The 16,493-nt window shown below is 33.1% G+C and overlaps 2 protein-coding genes across 2 annotated transcripts; both read right to left on the reverse strand.

The window, feature by feature from the left end:
- Positions 1-271: 271 nt before the first annotated feature.
- On the reverse strand, positions 272-1,550 carry LOC111289243 (protein TRI1-like). Its single transcript, XM_022880108.2, has 2 exons — positions 1,260-1,550; positions 272-633 (listed from the first exon to the last, which is right to left on the reverse strand). The coding sequence occupies exons 1-2, from the start codon at positions 1,479-1,481 to the stop codon at positions 508-510; spliced, it is 348 nt and encodes a 115-aa protein (XP_022735843.2). The 5' UTR covers positions 1,482-1,550; the 3' UTR covers positions 272-507.
- A 1,326-nt stretch (positions 1,551-2,876) lies between these two features.
- On the reverse strand, positions 2,877-6,293 carry LOC111289236 (ABC transporter G family member 14-like). Its single transcript, XM_022880100.2, has 5 exons — positions 6,006-6,293; positions 5,052-5,841; positions 4,341-4,517; positions 4,077-4,261; positions 2,877-3,761 (listed from the first exon to the last, which is right to left on the reverse strand). The coding sequence occupies exons 1-5, from the start codon at positions 6,168-6,170 to the stop codon at positions 3,111-3,113; spliced, it is 1,968 nt and encodes a 655-aa protein (XP_022735835.2). The 5' UTR covers positions 6,171-6,293; the 3' UTR covers positions 2,877-3,110.
- Positions 6,294-16,493: the final 10,200 nt, after the last annotated feature.

Consider the following 16,493-nt stretch of genomic DNA (forward strand, 5'->3'; position numbering starts at 1 on the left):
AATGGTAAAAGCAAGGCTACAATTTAACCAAGTACAAGCTTCACAGCTTTGTGATTGAATGATTCCACTTTCATGTTCATTCCCTTAAGTAATGTTCATGTTTAGCAAATTCAACAAAACTTCAACCGCTGAATCTTCGAATCAAACCCAAAAAGATCCCAAATGATGGGGCAATAATACCAATGATAAATTTATGTTGCGCAGAGCATCAATGTAAAAAATAACATCAAATGACTGCAACTGTCAGCAGCAATTCACAAGGCAACCCAAATATCCAAGAAAAACCAAGATATCATCAGAATAAAAGATAGGTGATAAGCATCATGATCAGCATGTTCCAGATCATTTCTCTAATAGGTGGATCAATAAAGGGTTTTCTAACAAGCTTTTATATTCAACCATTAGGATTTGGTGACAAAAGCATTTGTACCAAAAAGATGGATGACAAAAGCATTTCTCATATTCATCATATTGCAACTTAGGTTTCCAAAAAGGCTAAGCCAAACATTAGTTAGATTTCACAAAATGTGGGGAGAGCAATTTGGTGATCTCAAACATTCCAACCGTGTCCTTCCCGGCAAATATCGTCTTCAACTGCTCATCACAAAGAATCTCCCTCTTGTTTGCAGGGTTCTAAACAACATCACGACAAAGTCATGCTCAAAAAGTTAAAAAGCGTAGGGTCAAGAAAAAAGGGAAAAAAAAAACCCTCTAAGAAACAATTTATACAATAAAGACAGGCAAAATTGATAGGCATATCCAAGCTTGCTTAAATACAACAATATTCAAAACATAATACTAATGGGACACAAATGCAATGCCTCTCAGTACAGTTGGCAGAAATTTAAAGTCCTAGTGATGTCGAGATTGGTTCGATGGCACTAAAACAAAGCAGAAATTAACCCTTTGCTTCAGTGGATATAGAAGCAAACATAGATAAAGATGAACATGAAAAAGAAGATATAGGAATTCTGATAAAAATATTAGGAGCCTTCTGGTTTATATCGATTTGATTACTAATCCTCCCTGATAATCATTTAACTATAAAGTTTCAGAACAAATTGCAAAAGCTCTTTCTTTTATAATGCTTCGTTAAAATACCCACAAAACTTTCCATTTTGTAAAGTTCATTCTTTTTTAATGCATAAAATTTTTTTTTTCAAGATAAAATGATAAAAGAGCGGGCTTAAGAAATTAAAGTGGAATGGTAATAATAATCTATGAAGAAACTACTGAAGGAAAAGGAAAGGGGGAAAGACCTGGAGTTTGTGGTGCTTGATGTAGTCCCAAGTCTTCTTAAGGGCGTCGGTGCGAGAAGCTTGGGAGGCTCCAAGGAACTTGCCCAACTGTGGAGAGACAATCATCACCTGCATAAGGCCCTTTCCATTTGCATTTGAAGCAGAAGCAAAGGAAGCAGAGGAAGCCTTCGCCACTGCTACCAATCCCCTGCACCTTGCAAACAGTCTTGATGTGGCCATCATTGCGCTCTCTCACTTTTCTTCTTTTTTTTTTAGGTTGCTGCAAGCAAAGGAAATCCTCCCCCTAAAACCCTAGTTAGAGGAAGGGAAATTTTTGAAAGAGTAAAGTGGGCTTTTGCCCCTTTCCTTCTTGGGCTACTTATTTGGACTCTGTTTAAAATTTTTAGAGACAGCTTGGGGCTCATATAATTGGGCTCAATTCAGACTTTGGGTTTATGATGTTGGTACTTCCGTACTTGTTGATAGATCAGTCATCGGCATGTTGATGAGAGTGGAGACCTGACAATTGTTGATTTAATGAACATGGATCAGCTCCTATGTAAAGCAGGCAGGATTAATCCTCATCAGCTTGTTTTGTTTGGGTTAGGTCAACGGAGGCCGTGGCCTGCTGAGGTTACCACTTCCACATGCTGAAAATGAAAGCCACGTCATCCATACATAAGTTACAAAGAATAAAAGGACAAGACATGCAGATTTATATATTGTCCTTTTCCTATTGTTTCAGGTTGATGAATTTTGGCGTGGATACACGATCTTCAAGTAGGAAATGACATGGATTTTGGGTGTCAATTCATTTCATGTTTACATGCTTCTCCACTCATTTCAGATCAAGTGATCTTTTCTGCATCCACACCACGTGGTCCACCTATCAGTCTAACTTCAATTTCAGAAATTATTACAGGTAACTTCTCCATTACTACTATATATGCTAGCTAGTGACTCCTGATTATCCTTGCTTTACTTGTCCAATCTTCAATCATTCTTTCTTTCTCAATCTCATTAAGATGGATATATATATATATATATATATATACACAATATGGGTTTTGATTAAATTATAGTAACGGAAAACCAAGAATTTTTTTCCTATAATTTCTCGGACAGATAGCCAATAAGCATTTTATGCCTTCCTTGAATTATATGCTCCAATAAGGGTTTCCTTAATTTGATTTTTTTTTTTTAAGAAAAGGGTAATGCTCAAAATTCCATTCAATATGGTCGACATGATATTGATGGCGATTCTCATTTTTGTCTCACTTGCTTTTGACCAGAAGTTTAACTGAATCTTTTATTAATAATTAATTTTAATATAGAAGTGAAAAAGGAAGCATTGATATGCTCTGGTTAACTCCTGTCTTTTCCATCACCATCAGGTGTTCCCTAAATTATTCATTTTTCGGAAGTGTGCCTCCCGTTTCTGTTGAGTGCACTAGGAGGAAGGATGCTGTTGAACTAAAGTGGCTTTTAGATTCAGAATCCCAACAAAATCTGGAGCTCAGGTCTGCAGAAAATTATTGGGGCTTGAGTCTGGTTTATATTTGTTTTCTTTACTGCATTGTGGAGTGCATGTGTCAACTGTTTTCCTTTCCTCTGATCACATTCACATACCACATTCAATTTATTTAAAATACTTTGAATTGATCAAATATCAAATTAGAACTTGTGAGTTAGTAGTATATTACCTAGAACTATGACAAAAGGTTGATAGATAATACATATCGACTCAAAGGGATGTTGATCGAAATTTCCCAGGATGGTCCCCCTCCAAAATTCTAAAAATTATTCTTCAGTTGAAGAAGGAGAAAACTCTTCTAACTGTCCTGTCCGATGAAACCTTTATCTTTGCTAAATTTACCTCAACCGCACTCGATGAAGAGCCATATAAGCGACAAGTCGATAGCCTACCAGCATCAGTGCCATAATGAACACATCTATCCACAAATGGTTCAGACCCATTGATTTGATGGCAGGAAGATCTCCAACCCTACATAACACTCCCTTTGAGCACTCGTAAAAATCATCCTCGTTGTACTGAACTCCAAGAAGAAGCTTGTAACAATAGTAGCTATAACTCAGGTATTTTAGCCAGACTATGAAGACGGGGATTTGTTGAACATAGTATCCCCCAGCTATAAGGAAAACAAGAGTTGTTACAGAAGCTAATGTCGTTGCTTGTTTGATGTCCATGAGAATAGCCCCAATGGCTAGGCCGAGACTTTGAGAGACAAGGACATTGTAAAGCACGACTAGCAGAGATAGGATGAAGGTTGCAGGGTCAGGTTTAAGCCCACCCATCCAATAGATTATGAAGACAAAGGCAGTTGGGAGTGCAAGCTCCAGTGGCAGATCACCGAATGTTCTGGCAAGAAAGTAGGAGGAAAGGCGGTACATTCCAGAAGATCGCTCCTTGATTAGCATTGTTCTTTCTTGAGGGAATGTGAATACCGCATTGTAGAGTGGATAGAAGCCCCAGAAGACGGAGAAGAAAAAGAGCAGCGCAATCTGTTTTAAGATGCAAAAGCTTGTTTAGCATCTACTAGATATCCTAAGCAAAGAATTTAAACTAGCATAATCCAATGTTGTCAAACCGGAGATGTCTCTCCAAATTCTTAGTTTGAACCAGATTATTTGTAGATATAGGAACAATGCAGATTGGATTAGCTATTGTGAATTCCAAGGTTTAATAAGAAGATTGTGAAATGGCATGAAGTTGGCAAAAATTTTGAAACCTTAGCGCGAAAGTCATCACTGTTTTGATTTGAAGTAGTGATATTGGGTTATTCTACTTGGTATTAGTTAACATAGAAGAGCTCTTACGCGGTCTGAGATGTGAGAAGCTGGGGTCTGCCACCATAAAAGTCCACCGAGTACGGCGACACTGATGACCTGGAAGATTCTTAGCCTGTTGAAGGCTTCATACCTCCTTTCTCTAACCCCCCTTTGGAGCAACACCTTGAACTGATGCCACCAACTTGTGCACCACTTTTCTGACTTGTCATTTCCTGCATTGTATCAAAATTAGTACTTGAGTTCAGCTCAAAACCAGAGTAAGGCAAATTTATGAATTTCAGAGAAAATTACTTGCAGATGCTTCTTTTGTATTGACGTAGTTATTGACATCCGAATTGCAAAGCTCAGCTTTCAGTCTAGTAGAAATATTTTTCTCGTAAGCAGAAATTAGAGCATCCTTCACTGATTTCTGTTCTTGTTCTGTACTCTCAACTTGCTCCACTGAGTGTTTGAAATCAGGACTTATTCCTGCGTTGATGTTCAATTCTTGTTAATTGGACAGCAATATTGTTTTACAAGTAATATCATCTTACTTATCTCAACAATGCAAATTATTTCCAAGTTCTACATGAATTACATTAGCATAAGTGTGCGCGCTCACATTAAAATATAAATAGATACATAGAGATTATATATTAATTGAAACTTCATTTCTATTTTAATATGCGTATGCTCACTCATGTGTTTAAAATTAAACGTGCATAGATTTTATGTATTGAAATTTGATTTTTAGTGTAATAGTTAAGATTACCATTGATGAAAATGACCCTATACCATCTAATGGTAAACCAAAGTGACTACAGGGATGTCTGAAGGGTGGGGTATGACAATACTCCATAGGCACAAAGGTGGAAGCACCATTTTTGGTAGGCCAACTGATCCTACCCCATCTAATGTTGAAAGAGCATGAAGAAAGAAACATTGAAAAGCAGAAAACTTCCCATTCTCATCAGTCTCCATCTATCATAAAGGCAATTAAATGAAAAAAAATAAAGAGCATACCATTAGCAAGATCAAGTAAGAGATCAGCCGGATTGACAGTCATGGATGTCGAAAAACAAATGGAGGAAAAATATTCCAAGGCTGCAGATGCTGAACCATAGTAGATGGGGCAACCCTCAGAAAGCAAAACCACCTTGTCAAACATGTGATACAGTCGACTAGAGGGCTGATGAATGGTGGTGACAACAGTTCGGCCCCCACTAGCAAGGCGTTTGATTGTGGTCAGGATACGTTGTGCTGTCGTTGAGTCCAAACCTGAGGTGGGCTCATCAAGCAAAAGTAAGCTTGGATTGATTAGCATTTCTTGACCTATGCTAACTCTCTTCTTCTCCCCTCCTGATATTCCTCTAAAGAGTGGCCCCCCAATCATGCTGTTCCGACACCTCGTCAATCCCAGTTCAGCGATAACTCTCTCCACATGTTGGACTTTCTCATCTCGGCTCAAGCTGTTGGGCAGCCTCAGCAGTGCAGTGAATAAAAGGGTCTCGGTCACCGTGAGATGAGGGTATAAAACATCATCCTGAGCCACGAATCCGGTTCTTCGCTTTGTGGCACCAGAAAAAGGCTGACCATTGTATGTGATCTTTCCGGATAGCTTGCCAGTGAGGCGGCCTCCGAGGGCAGTGAGGAGGGTGGTTTTACCACTTCCGGAAGGACCTAACATTGCTAGTATTTCACCAGGACAAACTACACCTGTTATACCATTGAGTATAGTCTTTTCTCGGGTGATCCACGCACCCCAGCATGATCCCTTCTGCTCCAACTTGACTTTGTAGACGACCTCCTCAAACTGTGTAAAGAGTCGCAGAAAATAAATAAACTAATATGCACAAAAGAAGACACTAATTAATTTAGTATAAGCGCATAATTATATATTTTCCGTGCCATCACTAGCATAATAAAAACAGTAGCAAATACATGAAGTATTATTACGATCCTTGATTAGAAAGAGACCTTCAAAGTTATAGGATACAAGGTGAGTCTGACAGGAGGTTGTGAATTGTCTTGTATTGGAAACGCAAGTACCGCCCTGTTGTGGGATTCAGACGTCTGAGACAGAGTTTCCACTGGGCCACTGCTGCCATGTTCTGGCTTCGGTGCTATGCAGTTGACAGGCATGGCTAAAGCCTAAAAATGAAGTGATATTATTGTTGGTTTTGGTGGATGGTAGTGGCGCTGTTGTGCTTGGGGCCTTGGTGGAAAGGGAGAGAAGTTAACAAGTTCCTTTTAACTTGGCTCCCCAAAGTGAACTGGAGAGCATATAAATATATCGTTGAAGAGAGAGAGAAACGAAGATTTCTCCTGTGTGCCATAAAGATCTTTGATGTAGGGATAGTCTTCTCTATGGTGGGAGCCCACTTTCTTTCCTTAATGGCTAATAGCAACTCCAAACCATTAAATATAATATACTAATTAATCTCTTCCTAAGGTCCCCTTTATCAGCATCATCGCATCTATTTAGTAAGGTAGCCTTGGATGCTTGCATTCTTTGTGCAGCTGAGATCAAATTATGACAAGTGCTACATGAGCTAGCTATTATCATTTTAGAGTACTAGCTAGCCATTATCGCTACAGTTAGAAAATACCATAATGTACTTCAAGGATCATGAACCACAGTGCTGCAAATAGTTGCATCTGTGCCACTTAATGCCAATAAGCGATTATTTCTGGGTTTTTCGTTTTATATGCACATATTCTGTACATAGATTTGGTGCATGTAGAACCTGGAGGAAATTAAACAAAGTTGTGCCAAATGCCTGGTAGAAAATTATGGTGCTTCCCACCATTTCACATGACAAGTTCCCAGATAGTGCAGAAATGGAAGATCCAAACAAACCAAATATGGCAAATGCGACTTTTTTGTTGGGTTAAACATTCTGTTATGTTGTGAGAATGTGGAGAATTGTGTATGATTACTGCCTAGAAGACACTGACGGTGCTTCTCTCGCCATTTCTGGCAGTCATACATTTAACTATTTCAAGATTATTGTCGTGTCTCCTCGTAAATATCACCGGTGTGTTGTGATAAAAAAAAATTTTTTAATAACTTGAGAATTTTGGCATTTTACTTTATCTTTGTTAATTGGTACTTTTCATACGCATTATCTCATATCTCATATCAGACTCGAATCTTAATTGGAATTTGTTTTGAACTTAATTGGATATCATGAGTGTGACCTAGATTCTTGCAAATCTCTCGTGAATGGTGTCAAAACACTGAAAGATAGTGCTGCAACTCCTTTCGTTTGTTGAGCCATCCCAATTCGAATGAATCAAACCATACAAATTCCTTATGGATCATTTAGTCTGCAAAATTATAAGAGGTTATTTTTTATGACCTTTCAGTTACTACAAGCATTTTCCAGCACAATGGTTCTCTAGTGTTGATGTTTTCCTTTTATCTGTATCGGCTGCTTAAGAAACCAAACCAAACCAATTAAAGGCATCGCTAAGATTCTCACCTTTGCTTTAAAAAAAATAAGGAGTTGAAGACTACAATTTTCCAAGTTAACAAATATTCCATCTCGATCATTAGAATTACAATCTTGTTTCCTTTTCCTCTTTCGGCAAACACTATTGCATTTTGTCCAATGAGTCAAACTTAAACCTTCTAATGCAGATGCTGCGTTACATTCACGGGGCACCAGGTATCCATACATCTTGTTGGGGAATTTTACCTTTCTTTATATATAGCTATGGCGAGAGAATTATGCTAGTACTGCTATTATATACTAACAAAAGCGGAAGGTCGGTTTCGCAACAGAAAGCTGAGTTGAATTGAATTTTATTTTTTATAAATTTTCGTGGAAAATCAAAGTAAAAGCAATGGTGCCTTTGTTTGTAAAGCCAATGGATTCTTTTATTCCCTCGACACTGCTATACATTGAATTTTTTTTTTACAGTAATTTTCAACATTCGTATCGCCCAAATTCGATATGACTATTTTATCATTGCATTTTTTATTTTACATATAAAATTTTCAGTTTAAGAGGTGGGATCGAGGACTTAGATGCTCAGCAAAGTCTTTGTCTAATATTCCTTTTTATTAACTACCCTTATTATTTAATTTTCAGTTGATGATTAAGAGAGAGAAATGATTAAAGGAGAAACTTCACCTCCCCCCCCCCCCCCCCCCCAAAAAAAAAAAAAAAAAAAAATCAATCAGATTCCAATTTCTGAAATTATATACTAATATGTTAAGTTGCAGAGAGCAGTGAGACATGTACGGGTATGGGACCAAGGTGAAGGTGTGGAGCCAAAGCTTTTTCACCCAGGGGGTGTTTTTTTGGCTACTTGACTCTGTCTTGGAGCGCATCATTTGTGAGAGCACCCCTTTCTGCCTCCCCAACTTGCATATATTTAAATAATTTATTTATAAATATGCATGAGGTTTTTTTTTTTTTTTTTGTTGCTTGCAAGTCTCCTAATTAATATTCTTCTTGCTGCTAGTGCCCCTCAATTTCTCTTTGATCGCATATTCTAATTATTTCATGATCTCTCTTTCAGATCTAGTTGTCTAAATATGGTATAGCTTTATCTTGCACATGGATTCTCTCTGCTTTTCTCATATCTCTAATTACCCTACATTAATTCCTATATGCTGATATTCTATTTATAAATTCAGTTGGCTATTACAGATAAAATTAATCATCGGTTAATTCTAACCAAGATGACAACATTATTATTATTATTATTATTATTATTATTATTATTATTATTATTATTATTATTATTATATGAGAGTACTGCTTAATTTTCAAATTTTCTAACATATATATAAGAGAGACAAGGGTGGGGGTGGTCTATATATTTTCTTTCTCTTCCATATATATGACCTTCAAGGAACGAGATACAGATCATGCACTAGCTAACTAATTATATACCCTTGATTACCAGCCAAGCCATCAATTGATTTTCCCCATAACGTGCTTCTCCTGCTATTACTTTTGGTCAATTAATTATATATATTGACTCAAAATTGGTGTCATAATTAAATTTCTTCTTACAATATTAAGCATGAATTAGGCAAATATTGGAAATGCTTACATTTTTTTATTATCTTTATAGTAATATTTTAGAAAATTTTAACCTAATTAAATAGCGGTAACTTTTTTAATTAAGCAAATAAGTAAAGTAAAATAAATCATGAATAGGATTTATATATATAATTAGTCATTGCTAATTGCTATTATTGAGAAATGGATGCCCTAAGTCATAATTAGTAGTAAAATTTAATCAGTGTGCCTTAAGTTGACAACTAGGTTTTTTGTTTGGTGGAGGAGTGGAGATGAAAATTAAAGTTATCCTTTTTTTACCTTATATATGTAGTAGGGATCTATTTATACTAGTGTAATTTTTGCATTTTTAAAATTTTTATATTAAAATTATTAAATTTAAAAATATTATTTAATTTAAATGAGTTATAAATATATTTTTAATTTAATAATCCAAAAAATTAAAAAAATTATATTAATATAAATGGATCACTCTTCTTTTATATATATATATATATATATATATATATATATATAATATGCAAAATTTTATTAATGACAGATGAAGTTGGCGTAATGATTGAAAATCAATCACACGAAGAATTATCTAAGTATTAAAAAGATTATCCAAAATCATGGTGCTTGATTATGATGATAATTAATTAATAAATCAAGTGCAATGAACTTCATGGTCAAATAATATTTGTAAAAATGTGATATTTACAGTTTAATTTAATTAATTTATGTAATTATTTTAAAAAATAATATTCAATGAATTTAGAGTTCATATCTCAATATCTTAATAGCTTCTCTTATTCTCACATTATGACTTTTTTTATATAATATATATATATGTGTGTACATGTGTGTGTGAACGTGAATTTTCACTTCTCTAACTAGTAAAAATTATAACAACATTGTAGATTTCCTCATTTTGGAACCCAATTATTATAGTTTTTAATTACATTAACAAACTTAAATTAACCTATAAAATATTAATGCATCTAAATTTGGGGACAATTAATCTAAATATGTATTATATATGTTTCTCTCATGCATGTACCCACAAAAAGATATTTTATACGTTTCATTCTACCAAAAAGAATAAAAATAAAATTTATGTTTTTCATGTTAAACAAGTAATAAATCTTTAATCATGTTACTTATGAGCTGTTTAAATAAATATATATATTTTATTGTTTCAAGCCCCGATAAATATTTTGCTTTTTATACCTATAATTTGGGGGCATGCTTTGCTGGATAAAAAAAATAAAAATAGTGAGCAAAGAGCTCTAAAATTCAAGTTAAAAAGCTCTTGTAAAAATAAATAAAGGAATAGATAAAAAGGAAGAAATTAAGACCATTGAGAGAGCCTTAAATAATATTTTAAAAATCTTAAAATAAAGTATGAACTTGGGTTAGGGCACAGCCACTTTGTCAATAGTAAAGTAAGTGTTTTACTTTTAAAAGTTATCAAAATTATGTAAGACAAATTTTTTGTCATAAAAAAATGCTTAAAGAAAAGAAGATAAGTGTGAGTATTTTAACTTATTATTTTTAAATGGTTGTTTGCGATAGTGACTAAAGTAATTAATAAAGAAAGAATTTGGATAACAAATTTTAGCTAAGGTATTTTAAAAAGTAATATTAAGAATAATAGTTTTCTTAATTAAGTGTAAAAATAAACTTCTAAAAATGTTATCTTCAAATATAAGATCTAAATCGAATAAAAATAAAATTATATTTCAAGTTTCTTTTGAAAATAGTTGAATTAAAATTTTAAAAAATAAAAATAAATAAAAATGATTTAATTTTTTAAATGATTAAATGTAAAATTGTGTTAAATGAATGGTAATAAAAATTATTATAAACATTAATTTTATTTTAATATTAATATTAATATATGAAACAAGTGTTAAATATCTCTGATATGTAATGTGAGTGTCGTATATTGAGTTTGTGAAGGGAGTTAGGAAGTTAACACGTGGCAAGCACTCCCAGCATCTAGTGGCAAACTTGGCGTCGTTTAGTGATTTGCTTTTGCGAAATGCGGATCCGCACCAAATCATTTGGTGGAGTGCGAGACGGCCCCACCCACTTATTATCTTCTCCTTTATTTTATTTATGATTTTGTAATAATGGAAAATGAGATTGGATTTCCTCCACTCTTTTTTCTTATTTCTATTTTTTAAGCATAATATATTATATGATGGGTGCCTTTTAGTGGGTTAGTCTTTGATTTTTACATCTTCCCTTCTTTTTTTGTAATTATTGTTGTTTGTTCCTTTATTAACAGCCTTAATTAGCTCTGTTTGACCTTCCTTTTCTTCCTTTTTTCTTTCTTTTTTCTTCTTAATCAAAGGAACATCTGTTCTTTTCTTTTCTTTTTTTTTTGTAGGTGGACAGTGAAAACTAGTTATTCATTCTCTTTCTCTTCAAATTAAATGATCCTTCTTGTTAACTAGCATCTCATTTTAATTTGGTTTTAGGTATTAATGTGCAAATCATCCATCTTTTTTCTCGAAAGAAACATGGTGATTACTTGAAATAAGAGATGATGGAGCTTACAATAAACTAGGACAAGAAGCAAGTTACCTTTCAATGTTTGCATTTCTTCCTATGAATCAAAAAAAAAAAAAAAATTCATCTTGTCCGGCTAATAATTGAGCATTATTAATGGGAGTAGTGGCTGTTGAGCCAAAGCCCCAATTGATAATCATCCAAGCAAGCACACATAAAACACATGAATTTAACCTAGTTCAACATTTAATTTGTTGGCATCTTATTTAATACAAAGAATTTTAAACATATTAATACTCAACTCAAACTAAACATACATAAATCATTTTCAATCAAACGTGCACTCACCGCACTTATAAATACTTTCATTTTTTTTTAATTTTATGAAATAACTTAAATCAAATATTCATACCCATAAGTATTTTTATTCTCTTTTAATTTTATAAAGTATCTATACATCGAATATTTAAATTAATACATACATTCATAAATACTCTCAATCTCTTTTAATTTAAAAATATTTATCATATAAAATCTTATAACTCTTTTTACATTTTTCTTTCGTACCCACTTTTATAAGCTTATTAATTTACCTATCAAACTCTTTTTTCTCTTAAAATTCTTTTCTTTCAAATATTTTTATTCATGAAATAATAATTGATAAAAAAATTCAGACAAATCTCTTAATAAAGATTTGAACCATTGTTACCAATAATAACTTGTTATAAGAAAGTACACATTGGACCTAATTTCAAGACCATCCAACATCTTTTTGGATTCTCTACTCTTAGCTTTAAAACAACTTTTTTTTTTCTCGATTCTTTATGTTCTTTTGTTCTTGTTTCTTTATTTATATACAGTAATTAATTTACCTGAATTGTGCAAAACAATATCTCAATTCACAGCGCTAAAAGCATGATTGAATTTACAAGGAAAAACCATCAACTATGTATGCAATATATCTCCCAAGTCCCAAGCATGCAGGCAGGAGCAATGATGGGCAGCATGTGATCAACCTGCAAGAGTAGTGAGAGTGAATTTTAATCAAAAGCCAGATTTAGAAGCAACCAAACTGAATGGATGTAGGAATATTGATTAGGATGATGAGCTAAACGTTAATGCTTACGTTAGATAGGGTGAGAAATGAGAAATGCTAGTGGCTAAATGGCTAATGCGCGTGCTTTGCAAGTTTAATAATAAATGGGCAAAAAATATATCTGATAGCAATGTTTTTCAAGCCACACAATCATTTCAATTATCATAATTCTTCCACCTACAACTTACAACAACCTAAGAGCTGCATTTTAATTTATTTCTTCTTTTACACTCTCACTCGATCGTATTGGCACACAACAGCCCATCAACATCAATATCAGTATTGCTTGGATTTATATTTATATATATGTACTATCTTCATATATCATTTCATGACCAACATGCTCCTCCTTACAAATGTTCCTATGCGGAAGATAAGAAAAAGATGGGAGCAAAAAAAAAAAAAAAAGAAGAAAAAGAAGATTGTATGAGTTGATGAAGAATAAGTGGGTGGGGTTACAGCCCAAAGCAAAGAATAAAAAGAAAAAAACCACAAAGAAGCACACGCATGGGAGTGTGGATTGTGCTGTCTCTAGCTTAGAAATCTTAGAAATTATATATTTATAGTATATATTAACCTTTGTTTTTGGGGGTTTTTTTTTTTTTTTTTTTGGTTAGGGTCCTTAGGGATGTCATCTCCACCACATCATCCCCCACTTTGATGCGCTTTGTTTGAGAATGTGAATGTTGATTGTTGAATGGCAGTGGCATGATTTGGTATCTATCACATGGGGGGAGTGTAATGTTTTAAATGTGCATCATCATCTCCTTTCTGATCCCCACTTACTGACTACAGCCTAAAAAGGGTCTCTGCCAATCTACACAAATATATACTACTATCAAGCATCCACTACCTACAGCTCACGACTCCGGGGCAACCTCTTCCACACCTCTCCTTAATTCTACGTCTCAGATTATTCTGTTTGCTTAATTTTCTACGAATTATTACATGGCCATGAATTTAAACTTCATTGGGCATCATGTGTATTGGCCCAATCACTTTTTTCCGAGATCTCTAATCCCTTTATTTACTTTTAGATTTTCCTTTCCATGCCTGATGGTACTCATATTTGATTCCTGATTGAGCCAACATTAGTTTCCATGCATCAGTCATGTTCTGAACAAGGCCCCTACAGGTGAAGATAAAAAGTGAAGTACCCAGAATTTGTCGTAATGGAATTACTTGTCATGCCTTGCTTCTGCTTTAATATTTCAACACCATATACATATTGATGGTCATGAGTATAATTTAAATCTTATTTTTCAATTAATAAGGATCTCATATTTGAATTTTGAAAGAATTAAAGTTTTATAATTGTTGACCCTTAAAAAATAACATTCAATAGGTTTAAAATTCGAATTTCATATTTACATCTTCTTTCATTATTTTAAATTATGATCTTTTATATATAAAAAGAATTTATAAAGAAAATTAGTGCAGTTGGGATCTGATTAGTGAGGAAATAAAAAATTGATATATATGTTGATCATATAGATATCAAATGGCATGGATCTATTACAACACAACGGAAAAAATACAAGTATTCAACACAGTAATGATGTTGGAACCCGACACCTGATGATGCCAACTATTAAACCATTTCTACTTGATTTCTAAGCATGCAACTTACTCAAGCATTATTAATAAATATAGTCATCATTTCTAATTAAATATTTATAAAAATTTGTACAATCTTTTTTGTCTCATCAATCATCATCATCATATGTATAATATAATCCTACCAAAAGAAAAATCATCATAATTTTAAATAATCGCCTTGAACTATTTTGAGTTTGAGATGATGAGTTAAAAGATAACATAAAATAAACAAAAAATGGAAGTTACTAGCTAGCCAGGGCAGTCAATCATTTGGCCCCTTTCCTTATCTCCATCAAACAAAGTGCTTTTACACCCTTTCGACACAAATCATATGGATGTAACCTGGTAAAGATTCAGTTACACGCGTGTAAATACACTGTACAAGAACTAAATAATTAATTAATTAAGAGAATCATATTTTTATCTCTCTTTCCTCTCTCAAACACACACATATATATTCATAGTTAGAGAAGGATTTATAATACTAATTAAAAAAGTAATGAAACATGCGGCAATTTTTTAATTGTATTTGTGAAATTAAAAAAAAATTTATTCATAGCTATATATGTTTTAATATATAAAACTTTTTGAATTAATATATTGGTCATGGATCAGTATGATCGATCATCTACTAATTAGAAGTTTGTTAGAGCAGGCATATAAATTAAGCTTCTATGGCAAATTCTAGGTGCGTTCTATCATGCATGCAAAAACCAGATGATGAAGTGATGCATTGAAAAGGGTGAAAAGGCTTTATATCTATCGGAATGATTCATGTTGTTTGTTCGATTATTGGAATATCATTCTAATTATCTTTACTGGACAAAGACATTACAATAGTAATAAGATAAATGATTCCATGCCTGCCTAGCTAACACCTTGTATTTGATCTCAACCTTTCATTTTTATACTTTAAATTCTTATCTGATATATATATCCCTAGCTAGCTAGCCCAAAGATATCCCTTGTTAAATTGTGCTAAAGATTAGGATCTATTAATGACCATGAATGCATTTTGTATCTCTCTTCTTTATTTATACATATCTATTTTATATAGATTGAGTTGACTATAAGAGAAAAGAAGCAATCAAAGGAAAAAGGAGAAGTACTAAACAAAAGAAGTTGGGGGGGAGGGGGGGGGGGCATGAACATGATGAAGGTCTCTTTCATGGGATGAACGATTTCATATATAATAATACATAAATGGCATATTATAAAGGAAAAAATGATAAGGTTTGCGGCTGGCTCATGAATCCAAATGGTGCGCACTTACCGATCTTCTTTCTCTTTCTTCTTACATATCATGAGATTAATACACTAATTTGAGTACAATTAATAAACAGTCATTAATACTAATATATAGAAGTAGCATTGCTTTTTGCTTATATATATATGTCATTTTTATTACATACAAACGCAAAACAACTAACTTTCTCTTTATTATTTTTAATATTTAGTATTAATTCAAGTGATGTATTCAATCGGCTTGAGAGCTGCTTTAAAAGTAGATTTATTATATAAATATATATATATAAATATATATTATAAATATATATTTATATATATTTATATAACGATAATGATGATGATGATGCGCATTCTATTTTTTTTTTTAGACTTTATTTAAAGCGACATGAAGTAACCATAAGAAGTGATCTTATGCATCATTTCTCTCTAACTTCATTAATTTGTAACCTATACGCAACGCATATGATCAAATTTTCTTGTGTTCTTTTATATAAAAGGAAGCTCAAGCTTAGGGGCATAAGAGAAATAAAATTTTGCAAGTATATATTGAGGATGAAACTTCAATCATGCAGGAATTCATCTCCAATAGGTGACTCATTTGAGCTAAATTCAAGTTTTTCTTGTGTTTACTTATTGATTTAGTGAATCCTAAAAAAAAAAAAAAATCTTGATATAATGTGAATATAATTAATGATATAAAAACCAATATTGAGGAATTTTTTTATATTTTTATTTTCTAGATAAATTTTGATAAAAAGATTAGACAAATGTAGGGCAGTTGGAGGGAGGAAAATGGATATAACCTTTTTTTTTATTCATTTAAGCTGAACGTAGCAAATAGGGATAGCCATAATTACATGAATTGGGAAGCTTAGGAGGACAAAGCCCAAGTTACACCAAATTCCTATTTTTCCAGAAGTGAGAGTGAGTTTGTTGTTGGGTGGGCTTCATGCTTGGGTGATTCAATCCTACAAAGTCCAAAAA

The sequence above is a fragment of the Durio zibethinus genome, chromosome 11, assembly GCF_047325235.1.
Source record: "Durio zibethinus cultivar Kanyao isolate XHJ-2024 chromosome 11, ASM4732523v1, whole genome shotgun sequence".
Classification (NCBI taxonomy): Eukaryota; Viridiplantae; Streptophyta; class Magnoliopsida; order Malvales; family Malvaceae; genus Durio; species Durio zibethinus.